Consider the following 18997-nt stretch of genomic DNA (forward strand, 5'->3'; position numbering starts at 1 on the left):
ATTCTGTGCAGTAGTCTAAAGAATTTCTCTCATATTCTCAACTGCAAATAATAGCTGATTCTGTACAGTAGTGTAAAGAATTTCTCTCATATTCTCAACTGCAATTTGATTTTTAATCTCCTCTTAGCAAGTTGGAGTTTGACTCATTAAAGCACAGAGATGCGCCATCAAGTGAGGTGAAGGAAGATTGTACTGCTCTTGAGTGGTATCTGTAATAAATCAGAATCTAGATATTATGTGTTTGTAGAGCAGCTCGTTCCACGTATCAGGAACACCAGGGAGGCACCAATGCAGACAATCAGCAAACGCAGCAGGATTAGCCTTCTGTTCCGGTAGCAAAAGTTTACCTTGACGAAGGGTGTATACTGAGGTATGAGCATCCTTCCTATACTCTGACAGTGTCGTGATATCGATAAGATCCACTGGGATTCCCTTCTTCTTGATTGTATTTTTCACAATGTCAAGTATCCGCCTGTCTGTCCCCATGTCTAGCTCCATTGTTGTGTTCATGATTGGTGTCGTCTCTCAAGCACAGACTGCCCCATCAGGGTTGTTCCAGTTCGAGCTCCTAGCACGATAATTTATTTTCGTAGCTGTGTAAGAAATGGAAGTGGAAAATGATGATGGTTTTTGTAAGGTAGATGAGTGGTTTACTGCCAGTGAACTGGAGACATGGTGATGAAGTAAGATGCGGTTCGAGTGTGATTAACGTTGTGCATTAGCCAATCAGCCCATGTTGCCATGACTCTTTCGTACGCTGTACACCGTTGTACCTCATCATAATCTGCTGATTCTTGATCAGACGATCCCCGTCTGTTTCATCAAAACCCAAATCAGCCCGCTTCATATTTTGTTACTCTCTCCGTCCCTTAAATTTTGTCACATTTTTATCATTTTTTATAGTGGACCTCATATTTCACTAATTCATTTCAACTCACATTTTATTATAAAATTAATATATAAAAGTAAGATCCACTCTCTACTAACTCTTTAACTCAATTTTCATTACATTTCTTAAAACCTGTGCCTAGTCAAAATGAGACAAAATTTAAGGGACGGAGGGAGTAATATATTTATGTGTGTGTTTGGACTTACAAGACTTTGATGGTTGGATTGTTCATCCACCATATGTAGGTGTTGAAGACGAGAAAATCTGCATCCTTCCAATGGATTCCATGATTGGAAATGGATTCAGGCATTATAATTCTTTGGGAAATGCTGTGGTTTCTTGGATCATCTGAATTTGATTGTACTAGAAATGGAGCCCAGTAAAATTCGACTGTCACGTTAGAATCCTGCAAAAACAAAAATGACCAAGCCAATAAATTTATTGCATTTAATATATCATGAGATATCCTATTTACTTAAATCGACATGGGCATGATGAAACAATAAATGTTGCACATGCGATTGATTCATTGAAGATGGAAAGGGTGTTGAACTTGAGTTTCAAGTTTCAACTATAAACTAGTATGCTATTAAGTTTATCATAATTTTAGTACTCCCTCCGTCCCACAAGAATATTCACTCAACATGCACTATATCTTTTTTAATTTGTCTCACAAGAATATACATTTTCCAATTTTGAAACTCATTCCCCACTAACAATACTTTAATTACTCCCTCCGTCTTATGTTACTCGCACTTTTCATTTTAGGCCATAAATTTGGGATTGATTTTTTTGTGTAATTAAATTAGAATTTTAAATGTAACGAGACATCACTTAATAAATGAGCTTTTAACTTAATCTAACATATTAATTAAATGCATTAATTCTAACTTAAACTATAAATAGTGTAAGGAGTTTGTGACGAGCCAAAAAACAACAGTGCAAGTAACATGGGATGGAGGAAGTATTTTTTTTCTCTACCTCTTATTTTACCAATTTTGTATTAAAATTATTGCTTAGACATGCCATTAATCGAGCGGTAAACGTGTTTCACGTTTCAACTACATAAACTATCAGTACAATGTGTCTCTAAATGATTAATGTGACTCTTACGAATCAAACTTTAGGCCCCACCGATACCAGAGCTATCAACACAATGTGGTTTTAATTGATGACTATGAGTTTGCAGCTCTTTGAAAAGTAAATATGGTATGCTAACCTTTGAAACTAATCTATTAACGAGGGAATATTTTTTTTGGCCCACAAACTTTGCCAAAATATCATTTTAAGTCCGTAAATTTTGAAAATATCATTTTAGTTTCGTCAATTACAAGTTAATATCATTTGAGGTATTTTAAACTTTTTCTGGACGAAAATGCCCTTAAGGTCTTCAAATGACAATTTGGACAATTCTTTCGCCACTCATCTTGCGCTAGAAGCCTATAGTCCAAAAAATTTTAACGACAAATTTTTATAATTAAATTCAATTTGGATTGTAATTGATCTCCATTGTGAAATTCATATAAATAATTAAATTCATATAAATAATACTCCGAATGACCATCCAAATTAATAGCTATCTAATTTCAAGACAAATAAACTAAATATAATTCACAAATCACCTATAGTAACTTCTTAAAATGCAATTTAGATTGAAAAAATAAAATAAAATATCAAGTCTCAATTCACTATCCCTATATAATTGGTCATCTAATAATTGAAAAATTAACACATAGTACTATTTTTTACGGCAAATTTTAATTATATTTAAATTCAATTTGGATGGTAATTGAATTAAATAGTAGTAAAAAAAATTGTTGGACTCTAGGTGTTTGACGCAAAATGAGTGGCGAAAGAATTGTCCAAATTGCCCTTTGAAGGCCTTAAGGGCATTTTCGTCCGAAAAAGTTCAAAATACCTCAAATGATATTAACTTGTAGTTAACGGACCTAAAATAATATTTTCAAAGTTCACGGACTTAAAATAATATTTTTAAAGTTCACAGACCTAAAATAATAATTTGGCAAAGTTTATGGACCTAAAAAGATGTTCTCTCTTTAAATTTTATCCTAACCTTTAAGATTATAAATTCTATCACAACTTTTAGCAATTGCGATCAATATTATTTTTTAAAATGTGGAGTATCAATTTTATCCGATTTTTTTTTATCTTGTATCAAATTTTATTTTATCGTTCTTATCCTCATTTTTTGATCTCGTTATCGAATGTTATTAACAGAATTTTCCTCCAACGGTTGAGTCGTGACATAATAAGTAGGAGGATAGTCAATTATTTTCCTCCGAAAATAAGTTTCAATAATTTTATAATAAACATTAATAAAAATTGATATATGTTTGAAAGGTGATGATAAAATTGATAAATTCATAAACACAGAGTAATAATTGATAAAATTGGAAATATCTAGATGAAGTAGATAAATTTTAAAAGGTTAAGAAAATAGATAAAATTATTATAAATAAGGATAAAATCACGAATATCTTCACCGACACATTGATTCAAAGTTTCAAACAAACTAGAAAGTAAAATTGTAGCGGAGAATTCGTTGTCCTAACCTGAATAGAGAAGACAGAAAGTGGGGCCCCCACCTTCCAAGTTGCTCTGCCCGGAGCAATTCCGGTGTGGAGCAAGCAAACCATCGACTCCCATTGATTCCGATTAACCGAATCTCCCACAAACATAAGTCTCTTCCCCCTTAGTTTCTCCAATAATATTTTTGCGTCAAACCTAATTTCATCAAACAAATCTTTTCCAATCACATAATTTCATAGTAATGGAATCGAATATAGTATTCCTTAACATGTTTTCACAAATTATATGAATTTAAAATTAATACTAGATGATAAATGTATGTGTAGATTTAAAGTAAACTTACTTGGGCAAGGAACATTCATTTGGCTGCCATCTCCAATTTTGGTACATCAAATCCTTTCTTCCATTTCTGACACATGTCACTTGAGCTGTCAAGAACTTACATTTCTCTTCATTGTATAAAGGCCTTGTGATATTATCAAAAACCCATTTTCCTTTAGACAAATCACACGATTTTGGAGGCAATTCAATCCCATAATCACCATCTTTTACTTCTTCATCTTCTTGTTTAGATATTGATGGTTTTATTACCTCTTCAACCTCTCCTTTTCTTTCTCCAAGAGGCTGAGTATGATTCCATCTTAGGGTGATTTGGGCTATGAAAGTTATGTTTTTGGTGAGTAAACTGAGGGCGAAGAGGAAGAGGGAGATGAGAGAGAAGAAGAGAGGGGAATTCTTGCATTTTCTCTGGGCCATATGTGCGCTTTATTTTTTGTGGAGATGTGTATAACTTTGGATATAATTGTGTGATTTGAGGAGTTTACTATTGATTGAGGTATTAATTTAACATAATTTGTTAGTCTAATTGGGGTCCATGCTGCATATTTATTGCTTTTCTCACCTTCTCACGTTCATTTTGGAATCAATCACAGCTAGTGCATGCATTGTCATGCAATTCCAGGTCATCATTTTCTTGATTCGAGCGCAATTACTTAATTTTGTTGGTCTTTGTTAGGTAAGTCAAATTTTTCTTTGTTTATTGGATGTAAAATGCTGGAAAGTTATTTTTTTAAGTAGGACTCCTCAGTCCTATCTAAGTTTAGTCCAAAAAATTTAATAAAAATATTAAGAAATTATGTTGAAATATAAAAGAAATGAATAAAATAAAAAAGAAAAAGAGAGTAAAATATTAGATGGAATAAAATAAGAGTGATCAAATTATTTTTATCAAAAAATGGGATGACTTATTTGAGAAATCTAAAAAAGAATACGACTTCATTTAGTTGGGACGAATGGAGTATTACTATTTCAGTAGTTCATCAATGCACAATTTGTTACTAACTCTGTCCCATAATAGGAGTAGCATTTGTTGTAGGCACTAATTTTAAAAATATAAAGAAAGTGGGTTGAATAAGTTAGTAGTGAAGTATTAATCCCATTTATGTATATCAATTTTATATTAAAATATAAATTAAATAAGTTGATGGAACAAAAGAATACCAGTGTAGCCCAAAATAAAGTGTTACTAGTGGCCCACTAGTAAACTTAGAGCATCCGCAGCGGTGGCGAAAGACGCCACCGCCGTCCGCGCCGTTGGCAAGGCGCAGGACCGCCGCCGCTGCAGCCGCGCCGCTGGCACGGCGCTGCTCGATGTATCGAGCACGTCCGTGCCAGCGGACGCACACGTGGCGCGCTCCCATTCGTCAACGGCATAGCCGTTGTGTTTAAACTTTTTTTTATTTTTTTTTTTAAAAATCGGTATTTAATTATAAATAATGCTAAAAAATAAAAAAAAATATTTTCCAAATCCCAAAAATATGGCCGTTTTTTTCCCGTTTTTTCTGAATTTTTTTGATTTTTTTTAATTTTTTTTCCCCAAAATCATCTATAAATACACACATTCATCATCCATTTATCACATCAAATCATCTCTCATTCATCTCTCATTCATAATTCTCATACAAACTATCAACACATTCATCACCCACTCAAAATCTCAAATGGATTTCACCCATATTATGGCGGAAGCGGAACGCGAAGAACAAGAATACTACGAACAACATCGTGCCGCTTACGAAGCATATGTCGCGGCGAATACCCCTGCTCCTCCTCCTCAACGAACCAGATCAAATCGACGGTACATCCATCGTGACCGGGAGGGAGCCCACGAAAGGCTCGTTGCCGACTACTTTGCCGACCAGCCGCGGTTTCCGGCAGATTACTTCAGGCGCCGTTTTCGCATGTCAAAGCGCTTGTTCATGCGAATTGTCAACACATTGTCCGCACGTGTTGAATACTTTCAAACAGGTGTAGATGCAGCCGGCCGGCAAAGTATCACGGCGTTGCAGAAGTGTACGTGTGCCATCCGACAACTCGCTACTGGGCAAACGGCCGACATGTTCGACGAGTATTTGCATATCGGTGAGTCCACTGGAATCCTATGTTTAAAGAATTTTTGCGAGGGCGTTCGTTCTGCTTTTGGGGATGAATTCCTTCGAGCACCCACCACTGATGATTGCCAACGGTTGCTTCGTCTTCATGAATCAGTCCATGGCTTTCCCGGAATGCTTGGCAGCATTGACTGCATGCATTGGAGGTGGAAGAATTGTCCGACTGCTTGGAGGGGGCAACACTTGAGCGGTCACAAAGGCGGCGGCCCAACGCTTATCCTTGAGGCGGTCGCCGACTACCGCCTATGGATTTGGCATGCATATTTCGGCGTTGCTGGATCCAACAACGACTTGAATGTGCTATATTCGTCACCACTCTTCAATGATGTGATGAATGGTGTAGCACCGGCGATCGACTTCACCATCAACGGAAATATATACCGCATGGGTTACTATCTCGCCGATGGTATCTACCCAAGGTGGTCGACGTTCGTGAAGACGCTCCACAACCCGCACGACCCGAGACGGGTTCTTTTTGCGCAGCGTCAAGAGTCAGCGCGGAAAGATGTCGAAAGAGCCTTCGGGGTCCTTCAAGCTCGATTCAACATTGTGAAGGCCCCGGCTCGGCTGTGGTACGTGAATAATATCGCCGACATCATGTTCACGTGTATTATATTACACAACATGATTATAGCCGACGAAGGGCCGAGGGCGGCTAGCTTCTACGACGAGGACGAAGCCGGAAGCTCAACAGCGAGGTCTCCCCTACGCCGAGGCGAGCATACGACGGTTGGCCAGAGGATCGAGACAAGACACACAATGCGCGATACTCGAATCCACAATCAACTACAAGAAGACCTAATCAACCACATGTGGGCGAAATTCGGCAACGAGTAGTGTCATTTTTAATTTTTAGGATTTTAATTATGTAATTTTTAATTTTTAGGATTTTAATTATGTAATTTTTAATTTTTAGGATTTTAATTATGCAATGTTTAATTTTATTTGTCATTTGTAATATTTATTGTGGGTTTTAAATGAATTTTAATATTATGGAAATGTTTTTGTGTAATTGAATTTTATATTAATTGTGCTCGTCCTTGCGGAAGAGCACAGTTGTGGGTGTTGTGCTCTTGCCAGAGAGCAGGCATGAATAGTACCGCCCGGGCCCACAACCGTGCCGCTGGCAAGAGCACGGTTGTGGATGCTCTTATTGCTCAGCCCTCCGGGAGACACGAGATTGAGTCCCCTTAAAAGTAGCGCATTATACTTTTCTATGTATTTACATTTGTCCAGTCACCAATTTTTCAATGTATATGCATTTATTCAGACTATTTTTTCTTTCTAATGTATATATTTCATGAATAGTTTTTATATTATTTGTACTTTTCTCTCTTTTTATTTTGTATCAATGAATTCAATTATTTTTTCTCTCCTTTTGATTTATAACAATACATCTCGTGTATAATATTTTTGCTAATGTAATTATTTTATCTTTTCGTTTTTGTACATCCAAAATTTCTAATTGACTCAACTTATTTTAAACAAGTAATACCCGCAAGTGTAGGGGGCGGCTAATGTAGCAATTAGCAAGCAAGAGTATCGTATCCCACAGAGATAAATTTGTATCAACTTAACTACCACTAACAAATGTTAACTACTATCTAGACAACCGGGAAATGTTTGATTTGTTCTAACACTAATAGAAGTATACAATAAGTAGGTAAACAAATGAGAACAAGTAAACAAGACGTGAAAAGATAATATAGAGAAAATTGTTAAACTCAAGGATCCGATGAACAATTCGAAGCTCTTATCCAATCTATTTGCCTTACTTTTAGTGTCCATAGAGTTATTAAGTCGATCACAATTATAGATTAAACCCCCTCCCGAGGTGAGAAACCTGTAGATTAGGTGCTAGGATTGAAGTCCCCTTCTAATCCTAAACCCCTAACTCACAAAAGCACGATGAGATCAAAGACCTCACTCAAAACCTCAACTCTCCCGAGTTCTATTGAATTAAGGTGTGAATTATTCTTCTTTCCAGATTAATTATTTCATCTCCTGATTAATCTAATTAATCCTACACAATCAAGTGGTGATCAAGCAATTGAAAGGAATAAACCCAAGAATAATCAAATAACTACAAGAGCAATGTAAGAAGAAAATTGATTGAATAAAAACGATGAAATCAGTGTATCATCACCATGAATTCTACAAGAAGTGTTTAGCTACTTATGTTCATGGAGAAAACCAAGTTTAACACAAAGGAATCCAACAAATACATGAATAAAAGATACTAAATACTCCTGTGAGATTGATCTACGGAGTGAAGCTTCAATCTTCCGATATAGAATCTTCAATCTTCAAATCTCTCTCTCAAAGGTGTTCTCAGGCTGTGTCTAGAGTGTAGGAGGCGGTAGGTGTGGAATAGATCAAACCCTAGCGTTTTTCTTCTTTTTTTTTTCTCAAAAATCGTGTTTTCTGCAAAATAATTCGCCAAAACAGTGCACCCGGCCACGTGAATTTATAAGGGTAACATTCACCCGGCCGCGTGAATCTTTTCGACCCCTTACTAGAAGTCCAACGCTGTATCACTTGTACCCGGCCGGGTGAATTTATAGGGCAATAATTCACCCGGACGCCTGAAACTTTCTGGACAGCGCAATGTTCTTATAATGGCCATAACTTCTTCTACCGAACTCCGATTGAGGTGTGCGGGACACCCACATGAAGCCCTTTCAAAGACAAAGAGATTGATATGCATTAGAGGCTGATTGGACTTCAAAATATCCAGTAAAATTGTCTCAACCCAAGGCTGTTGTACATCCACATATTTTGTACTACCTTTTTCTACTCATTCTTAACAAAATGGTCAACATACCAACATGATAGAGAAGTAGATACAAACACGCCCAATAATAACGAAATATGATCAAATTCATACAAAACCACCATCTAAAACCATGTAAAATCCAAGTATGTCAACTCCCCCAAACTTGCATAATTGCTAGTCCTCGAGCAATGAAGAAAAAGAATTAAAAGAAGACTTGGATTTAAAAGGGTTTAGACATCGTCATTGTTTCAAAGAGTATGGAATAAAAGAGATATCAAAATACAAATTCTATCAAGTCAAGCTGTCGAGTGCACTTTTATTACTAACTTGTATATCACCTTGGATTCATGCTTCTCTCAAGATATGTGTACGTGTATCTCACTCTCGAAAGTGTATGTGTATAGAAGTAATACTCTCAAATCAAACAGAAGTGAATAGTTTACCATAGGCTTGCTCAAGGTCTCACCTCTCCTTTACTATGTTGTGACAACAGATCAAGGATCCGAAAGGTCTTTCCTTATGGTTGTCATGTGGCTCTTTGGACGGTAGGGAATATTTAGGCTAAAGTGGCTGAAAAGTATAAGAAGCACAAGTACCCACATATTACAATTCCCAACAAAAGACCATTGCCAAAACAAATCTCAGATATGTAAGACTTTGTCGAACTTTTTCCTCCCATCCGGTCTCCACTTATTTAGAAACCCAACCAATAACTCTTCTAGACTTCGTCTAGCTTATACCTCCAAAAAATTTCTTGATTTTTTTCTCCTAGACTTCATCTAGCTTATACCTCCATTATTTTTTTTACAATCTCACCACATCTTAAAGATATCTTTTCTCACTATATTCTTCTAGCTCTCATTTTTCATAATTCATTACATGTGAGTCTAGGATTCCACACCCAATTGATTAGCTTGTCAAATATAAAGGCTCAAGGCTCAAAATTGGCTAACAAAAGGTTATGAGTACGGTTAGTGTTTGGATAAAGATATGGCTAACAAAAATGGTCTAACGTCATCTCCTCTTTCTAAAATCACTTGTAGACTTCAGAAGACCAAGAGCAAGTTCTAGAAGCATATAGCACGATTGATGATGCATCACACATGAAAAGATTAAGGCTCAATTCTCACTCGGGTAATAGCATGATTCAAGGCAAACAAACAATTCGTTACTTATGCACCTATTACTCAAACTTTCAACTTAAAGACCATGATAACTTAAAACATGGATGATGTTTTTATCATTAAAAACTAGTCTTTACCCCAAGAAACCATAATTCAAACAAGTTCAAAATCAATTCCGCAACCACCCAAAACCAATACAACTCACGGAGGTCTAAAGCAAAATTGTAATAGCCGAGATCTAATTTTTCGTTATTTATGAAATAAATACTAGAAATTTGAGAGAATGAGAACGAAAGAGTATTCGTTGATTTCTTGAAACACAATAATTAGAATTTCCAGTTAAATCTAAATTTACAAATGCTTGACAACAAAAATAAAGGAAAAGAAATACATTAGCTATAAGAGACATTACAATTAAGACTACCCTATTACATTAGGGAGGAAAGAAACTAGCATTTGGGCCTCTCCTTAGCCTAGACGTCGGCCCAGTGTTCCGACGGCCCGTTGGGCCGAACCGACGAGGTAACAGCCTGGGGGAGATCAGCCTCCTTGTCTCTGCCAGATACACACCGTCGGTCCAGAGGCATTGAGCCATGCCGCAAGGAAACGATTCCCAGCTAACTAGTATTGGTACATCACTACAAATTGCCAAGTTGTCGACAAGTTTAGTGAGCCTTTTGAATTGCCAAGGGCTAGCAACCAAAACAAGCGAAAGAAAGAGACAACGTTACCTTTGCAATGAAGACCAAGGGGTTGCCAAATTAGGAGGGATATGTGGCTACAACTCCTGCACACCCCAGCCCAACCGAAAGCTGTCATGGAGCCATTCAACCCTGCAACGCCTGCTCTTTTTAGTTGCAGCAGCTCTGCGGTTTGTCCCTTAACAGCCCCACATCCTTGTTGTGCACCTGCAATTCGACACACAAAATCCAGGTAAAAGTGCTGCAGCATCAAGGGAAAAAGGAGTTTCTGCAAGAAGGAAACAAAATAGTATAACAGTCACATTTAATCCCACGAGTACATCCCTGTATAGCTGCAGAGGAAACAGCCAAAACATAACCAATCAAGGACTCTCTGCACAAACAGCCAGCCTCGCAGGCTTTCAGTTACACACTCTCATATATAGCACGACCCCCTCAGCCTCATTTTGCCTACCACTACATACTCATTCAGCGAGTTACCAAGTTGGAAAGTGAGGGAGGTTGCAGCTAAGAGTAGAGAGCAGAACTAGTGTAAGAGAAGGTAATCCTTTCCCCATCTCCAGCGCATTTATGTAACATATCGTCATGTAGGATTTGAAAATTTTAAACACACTTAGGACATCATCCACTCCAAATCTTGACAACCTGACAAAGTAGAAGGAAGTAGTAAACTTTTGCACACCCTCTGCCTCGGTTATATTTGTGCTTAGCATAAAGAATTAAAAGCTTTAGCACATAGATAGAACACGAGAAAATAAAGGTATGATGTCTATTGATCAAAGTCAGTGAGAAGTAATCCCAGAGCAGTAGGTCCCAGGGTCCAGAAATTCCTAAATCAGCCGTTTCCGTCGAAGATTAATTACGGTCTACCTAAATCCACATAAGAGGGGCAAGAACAAACCCAACTTAAAGAAAACACCTAAATAGCTAAGGTAGAAGACTTAGCTTAGGAGTTTTCTGTTGGCGATGACGGCGCCGACTGTGAACCAGCGGCAACCCGACGGGGAAGCACCACGCATGGCGGGAGGAGACGGCAGAGCAGTGACGGCGAGGCACTCACTCGACGTTGCTGTTCGGCCGCGGTGATTCCATGGTGGTGAATCGACGAGCCAGCAGTAGCGGCGGAGCCAACAACCGACGTCCCCTTTTTCCTCCAGCTACGTTGGAGAATCGGCCAGTTCACCCAGAGTGATGGTGACCGGCGTCGATTTGACGGTGGAAGCTCGGAGGGAGGCGACGAATCGGAAGTTCCTCTCACTTAGGGTATCTTCCCAATTTGGGGATTTTACCGAAATGGAAAGAGGCTTGGTACAACCGAGAGTGGTGACGGCGATACCGCCGGCCCGGTATGGAACGGTCGGCGACGGAAGGGGATCGGCAGCCTCCTTGAGTTTGGGCTTTCGATCCGACCGTGTGGGGAAGGAGTGAGGTGAAGAGAGAGAGAGGGTTTTGACCGATAGTGGTGAAGAAGGGAAGTGAGTTGGGCCAGTAAAATTTTTTAATGATTTTTTTAATGATTTGGACCATTCAATTTAATTAATTTGATTGGCCATCGACCTAAATAAATTTAGGAAATTAGAGGAGAAATTTCCCTAAGCCACGGAAGAAAAGAAAATTTATCAAGCCGTGTGGAAATAGTACCCAATAAATAAATAGATGAGAACTCCATTTAGCCACATAGAGTATTCCAAAATACTTAAAGAAAATAATCCGGGAATTTATTATACCCGAACAGTTCGGCCAGTTTCCGAATAAATTAAGATTTCTAAATTTAGAAAGAAGGAAATAAATAATAAGCACATGTTTAGGCAATCATACATGCAAGATAAATAATTACTTAAAGCCTAATTTAAGTATATTATTTGTCATCAAGGAAAGTCGTCACACGACGAGTAATATCATGTCAGGAAGTGCCGTTTGAGAAAGTTTAAACAAACGAGTGGGCTCTTCTTTTCTTTCCAAGCGTGTTTTATGTGAAAACATGATTATTTTGAATGAGTTGTCATGCCCAGTTTTGATTTTATGATTGCCTATCTGTTTGGCTATGCCAAACCAGTTTAATCGAATTCGGGTCCCAGTAGGGCCGCAAACCCTACTCGGACTAGTGTACACATAGGGACCTTGAGCTAGCGCCAGTGTAGGCCCGTCCAGTGACCGTTGGAATGTGGCCACATTCCCGGTTCACACAAATCAGATATGGTATTTCATGAGAAGTTCTATGACTGCAGTCTATTTTCAGAAAGAAATAACAGTTTTAGTGACCGAGAATTGTTTTCAGAAAAACCCCGCGTTCACTCAAGTTTGGCTGACAACTAAAAGAGAAATGTTTTCGGCATGAGCCCACTGAGTATACCAAATACTCAGCCCTGCATATTGTTTTCCTTATTGTGCAGGTTGATCGTAGTCGCAGCGGAGGAGGTGTTGGGAAAGAAAGTAAATTTAGTTAGGCAAGAAGGGAGATAGCGGATGTAGTATGTCTTCATACATTTTACACCGTCTTGGTACTTTTCCGCTGTGAGAATCTAGACTTTGTTTTAGTAAAGACAATGCCCCAGAAATTACTCTGATTCAGTATAGTTGTACTCTCTTTCACATTCAGATAATGTTTCTCTTGTTTTGATTATCCATTTATGATGAGTTGAGACCATTTAGTAAGTTTTAGTCGCGAAATAGCTACACTTTCTTTGATTAGAGAGTTGTGGTCATGACAAAAATAAATCTATCCTAAAACATAAATAAAAGAAACAAAAGACAACTAATCAATCCGAAACAAAAATAAAGCAGTAAAGTACCTCATAAGGTTCACTATCCACCATATCACCCCTCCCCCCAAACTTATTCAATGATATGCAAAAAATAAGTTTGAAAAGTTGGTGGAGAAGAGAGACTTATATGATAGATAAACTAAAATGAAAACAATCTAAAAGTTACCTATTAGGGGTCACCACCCCTATAGTGCCTTTGGTTATCGTCGTTGGCTCAACGTCTTCAATAAGCTCATCATTTCACTTCCCCATTAATGGAGATGTTGGCTTCTTCTTTGCGTCTAGAAAAGTATGATACTTCCAACCTCTTCTTCCACCATATTTTCTTCACCATGCTATCATTTGATCTGAGCTCAAACTCGGGTAAGCTCGATGCCTCTGCTTTCTTGTCCTTCACTTCCTTGAGCTTTTTTTGTCTCCCTTTGCAATGACTCGAACCTCCACATGGCCCAAGTAAACATCATGGGGAGGAAATATTTTTGACCTTGGGCTTCGCCACTTAAGCCTTCTGAACCTCAACAACGTGCATAACTTTGCACTCTTTCTTCATAGCAAGCTCTTCCACCTTAGGACTCTTCATGGCATTGTACATGGATAATATATGGTGTTTGGTGCCCATGCGGAGTGTAAGCTCCTCTCTTGACACATCAATCAATGCTCTCCCCGATGCTAAGAATGGCTGACCAAGGATAAGCGGCACATTCCTACTTCTTCCATGTCAAGCACAACAAAATCAACGGGAAATATGAAGTCATTGACCGGCACTAACGCATCTTCTATGATCCCTTCATGATAGGTGACAGATCTATCAGCCATTTGGAGCGTGATTCTAGTCGGCTTGAGAGTGCCGATTTTCATCTTCCGAAAGAAGGATAGGGGCATCAAGTTGATGCTCCACCCCAAATCACAAAGTGCATTTGTGTGTTTGTCATCACCAATGACACATGATATGTTGAAACTTCCAGGGTCTTTGAGCTTTGCGGGAAATTTCTTCTGGATTATGGCACTGCAATTCTCCGACATGTTCACTATTTCATACTCCACCCACTTCTTCTTCTTGGAGATCATGTCTTTCAGGAACTTTGCATACTTAGCCATCTGTTGCAATGCCTCTACTAGTGGAATATTCACACTCACCTTCTTGAAGATGTCCAACAATTTTTCAAATTTTTCATCCACAATCTTCTTCTTGATTCGGCTCGGGAACGACATCTTAGGAATATATGGCTCCAATCGAGGTGGTTCAGGTCGTTTCTCCTCTTTCTCAAAAGCATTATCCACTGCAGTCTCTTTATTCATCCCTTCTTCCACTTCATTGGGTTGAATGCTCGCGCAGATGGCTTTGCACTCTTTGTGTTTGACGGGATCGGTACTTGTATTACCAGGAAATTGCCCCGGCTTGGGTACAGTTCCCACAACTTGGTAAATTGACTGAGTTGAGTGTCGATGCTCTTCATGTGTATGTTCAAACTTTCCACATTAGCTTCTACCTTGTCCAGCCTCTGATTAGATTGTGTCATGCATTCGCCTGTGTACTTCATGAAAGCCATCAGAGCTTCTTAGAGCTCGGCCTTCTTCGACTCCTTGATTTGGCCATTTGACACTTGGAATCCTGGTGGTGGCTGCAGAGCATTATTGGGGTTCCTATAAGAAAGATTGGGATGTGGCTTGTGAAGGAGTTGGCGGCGGAAGCGCATCATAAATCAATTACATAATAATTATAATCTATTTAGCAGTTTTTTAGACAAATTCTATTCGCGCAATCATCACATGTGTCATGCTCATAACTTGAATTAAGACATGCTTTAAGTATAATTGAAACCTAAAACATGTTTTTCTACGGAGTAGCCATTTTACCTTGGCGATTCTCCAAAGAATCGAAGATTGCTTGCGCCTTCTCCACGTGAAGATGTTGAGTACTAGACCACGGATCTTCTAACTGGTTCCCGAACTGCATGCTGATATCAATGTTGGCTGATCTCACTAGAATAACATGACTTAAATAAAGAAGACAAAAATCCCACGCAGAGTAGGAGAGAAAAATCGTCCCCTATGCGTATTAGGAGGGGGACGACAATTTTAGGAAAAATAATTAAGTATTTTCTGTCTCTTTTATTCTCCTATTTATATTAAGTTACATATTGGGCCCAGTCAAGGATCTATGAAAGGTTTTGGAAATGGCCTCCCCTAATTAGCTTTTTACTAATTAAATTGTACCCACAATTTAATACAAGATTATATTGGAATATTATTAGTAGCCACTACAAAAATAATATTGCACTGCTCATCCAAATCCGAAATTACAAGTAATCTGGATTTCCGTTGTTTGTTGTTCATTTCCCACGCTTTGGATAGAAATGTCCATTAATTAATTAGTGTCTGCTTTGCACTTAATTAATTAACATCTTTTTCATTCCAAGAGTGGACTTAGCAAGAAACGCTTATTTATTATTCATAGAGTAATCAAACTCCAACTAGCTAGGTTCCAAATAATAAAGCCTTGTTTTGAGCCCCTCTTGAGGACATTGTCAAACGAGACTCAGCTCGCGCATGATTAACTATAATAGCAATCCTAGCACCGCTACCCAATTGTCACGACCGCCCATACTAGGGTTACTACAAACGCGGCGATCGTGATACAACATGCAAGGATAGCGTTTTATTTGAAAACTTAATTAACTTAAAAGGATGAAAAAACATTTTGGTTTAAAGAAGTTTAAAGTTACAACTTTTCTATTAAATAAAAACGACTCATAATAAATACCTTTAAAAGAAAGCAGCGGAGAAAATTAATTATTAAAAACCCAATCAACTTCTAAGAAAAACATTTAGTTTACTTCGCAAGAAACATCATTTTCAAGTAACATTGTAAATACTCATTTAAAACCTAACACAACCAAACATACTCAAACACAGAATGGAAAAGATTAAAGTATTAGAACATAGTTCAAGATATAGCAGCGAAAATAAGGTTCAAAGAGAGAGTCAAGGATAACGCCTATGTATGGAGACACATCGCATCCTAAGTTCTTAGGCCGACTCAACATCCTCCGCAACATCCCGATCAACCTGCACATAAGAAAAATAATATGCAGGGCTGAGTACTTATTGTACCCAATGGGATCATGCCGAAAACATTTTATATTAGTTATGTCATCCATACCAGTGATCTCGAGTTTTATGTAGTAAGAAATATCACGAGAACACAAAACATTTCAAGTATGGCCTGACAATTTATCTCCCCACTTTCCATATCATTCCATCAAACACAGTCATCATATCACAGTGCGACGAAAGTGTGGCCACACTATTCGTCCACGAGACCGGCCGACTAGCAAGGACGGCTCACGATCCCACTAGTGTACACAGCCTGATAGGGTTTACGGCCCTACTCAGACCCGAATTCGTTTCACAACACAACTATATAGCCTAACGGAGCAAGCTCAGACGAACTAAGCATCAGGCAACAATCTCACAAATAAAAAAAACATGGCATGACATAACAAGTTAAACCACCCTTATAACACCACATCGTATTTTCGGAAAATAAAAAGGTTTGAAAAGAAAGCCCACCTCGTTCGCTTAACAAATCAAAATCCAACTTATGGAAACTCTCGTTCCTCGAGCTCACGTATACACAATCACCCTTGTCAACGACAACACTATTAGCCTTCCATAAGTTTATATTATCATGCATGTCCTATTGTTCTTTTTTTTATCGTTCTCTTACCCATCCCAACATTCACCAACACAAAGAAGACATGTCATAATATTTCTCAACGTGTCACACATAATCACGTCATAGGATACTTCTCAAATCATACATGCATCAAATAATTCATCAAAATTTAGCAACAAGTGATATTTTCACATAATAACAAAACTGGCAGAACTGTGCGGTTGGTTTGTAAAAATCACCAAAAATTCATCCGACCTCATATGAAGCTAAAATTTGGTCACAACACAGTAGACTCATTCAAGTTCATTCAGGTAAAGTTTCACACTCAAATAATGTCATTTGGTCAGTCAAAACATTAATACCACTCTCTGGTCAGAATATAAAAATTCTGGCAGCATTGCGCAGTTCATTTGAGAAATTCACCATAAATTCAACCGATGTCCAATGAAGCTGAAATTTTTACACGACTCAGAAGACACTTCAATATTTCATCTAGTTCTAGAATCACATCAAACGGAGGTCATTTGGTCGGTCAAACAGAATACGAAACTTTCTGGGCGAGAACACAAGTTTCTGGCAGAATTGCGCAGTCAACTTCAAACATTTTGTAAAAATTCATTTTTCGACAAAAAGGGCTGAAACTCACACGAGACATAGAAAACACCTTGAAATTTAATCAGTAAAATTTACATATCAAAATTCGATCATTTGTTAGGTCAATTACAAATCAGAAACCGCTGTTCGAACGTCACAGATTTCAGGCTCACAAATTCGAAATTAGGGTTTCTTCTTCAATCATCCAAATACAATTTTTCATGCTTATAACACACAATCATACTTAAAAAGGTTCTCATAATCATATTTGCACATAAACTCACATCATTCACCAAAGATTCAAATCAAACTTCACATAAACTCAATCAAAATCGCATAATTATCAAAGTTCTCATGCAACCACACTTTCCCACCTATTAATTTTGCGATCTATCATTCCTACACTCGCTATATGCATGTAGGGTTCAAGAACAAGGATTATATGAAAAGATTGAGGGAAAGTGAATCACTTATACTTTTCTTGAAGAAAACGAATCGGTAGAAACAAGAATTGATGCGATTCGTCGAAGACTCTTGAAAATAAACTTCAACGGATGCAAGAACAAGGATTGAATGGAGGATTTTTGGAGAGAATATGAGTGGGAGAGGAGAGGAGAGGCGTGTGAGGGAGATAGGGTGGGCGGCTAGGGTTGAGAGAAAATGAGGCTAGGGTTTAGTTTAGGTGATTTTATAGCTCTAGGTAAATTCAAAATTTAATTAATTGTGGAGGAATAAAATAGAGGCCAATAATTAAAATTTTCACAATTAAAAGAAGCAAATTTTTCAAAAATTATGGCTGAAAATTTAACAAGGAATTATTTGATATTTACTTGGAGAGAAATAGATCCACAATTTAGGAAATAAAATAATGAATATTCCATAAACAAGGGAACAAAATAAATTAAATCTCCAAGTAGGAAAAATGAGGTAGAGGCCGAAAATTTAAGAGATATTGCACAAGGGAATTATTTAAATCCTCAATTAAATAGATTATGATTTATATTTGGTAATTTCTTTATAGAAAAGAGGCTCCCATAAAATAGGTAACAATAAATAAATTCCCACAAGGAAAAATAATAGCATGGGGCGTGTGACATGGAGGGTGCAACACATGGAAATATTCACACCACCAATTAATTTGGCTTAGGTATTAATTTGAATAAAAGGGTCTCACAAAAAGGAAACAATAAATTCTCCTCTACAAAATAATGAGGGGGCCGAAAATAATTAGGCTTAACTAGCCAAGGAATTATTTCAAATCTTTATTTAATTTGGGTGAAGAAATAAAATATGACATGATTTAATTGGATTTAATTCAAAAGAAGGGAGTCAACAAAGCACCAATTAAATCAAAGAAAATAATTCATCCTCCTATTTTAAATAGGGGATTTTCGAAACTCCCAACGATAATAGGCTAGAGTTCGAATTTCATGTACTACAATTTAGGGATCATTTGGTTTGGATTTAAT

The 18997-nt window shown here is 37.7% G+C and overlaps 1 protein-coding gene, 1 long non-coding RNA gene and 1 pseudogene across 2 annotated transcripts; all 3 read right to left on the reverse strand.

Moving 5' to 3' along the window:
- Positions 1 to 11: 11 nt before the first annotated feature.
- On the reverse strand, positions 12 to 4228 carry LOC121799245 (annotated as a pseudogene).
- A 5845-nt stretch (positions 4229 to 10073) lies between these two features.
- Positions 10074 to 12076, reverse strand: LOC121801223. The gene is made up of 2 exons (XR_006050564.1): positions 10521 to 12076; positions 10074 to 10427 (listed from the first exon to the last, which is right to left on the reverse strand). It is a non-coding gene; the product is annotated as an uncharacterized LOC121801223 (long non-coding RNA).
- Positions 12077 to 13248: 1172 nt separating this feature from the next.
- LOC121800254 lies at positions 13249 to 15159 on the reverse strand. The gene is made up of 2 exons (XM_042199828.1): positions 15113 to 15159; positions 13249 to 14899 (listed from the first exon to the last, which is right to left on the reverse strand). Exon 2 carries the CDS (start codon positions 14552 to 14554, stop codon positions 13925 to 13927), a length of 630 nt encoding a protein of 209 aa, XP_042055762.1. The 5' UTR covers positions 14555 to 14899; positions 15113 to 15159; the 3' UTR covers positions 13249 to 13924.
- Between the last annotated feature and the right edge of the window lie 3838 nt (positions 15160 to 18997).

Source organism: Salvia splendens, chromosome 4 (genome assembly GCF_004379255.2).
Source record: "Salvia splendens isolate huo1 chromosome 4, SspV2, whole genome shotgun sequence".
NCBI lineage: Eukaryota > Viridiplantae > Streptophyta > Magnoliopsida > Lamiales > Lamiaceae > Salvia > Salvia splendens.

Excerpts from the sequence above, each read along its gene's own strand:
- LOC121800254 (XM_042199828.1), bottom strand. The coding sequence starts at position 14,554 with ATGAATAAAGAGACTGCAGTGGATAATGCTTTTGAGAAAGAGGAGAAA.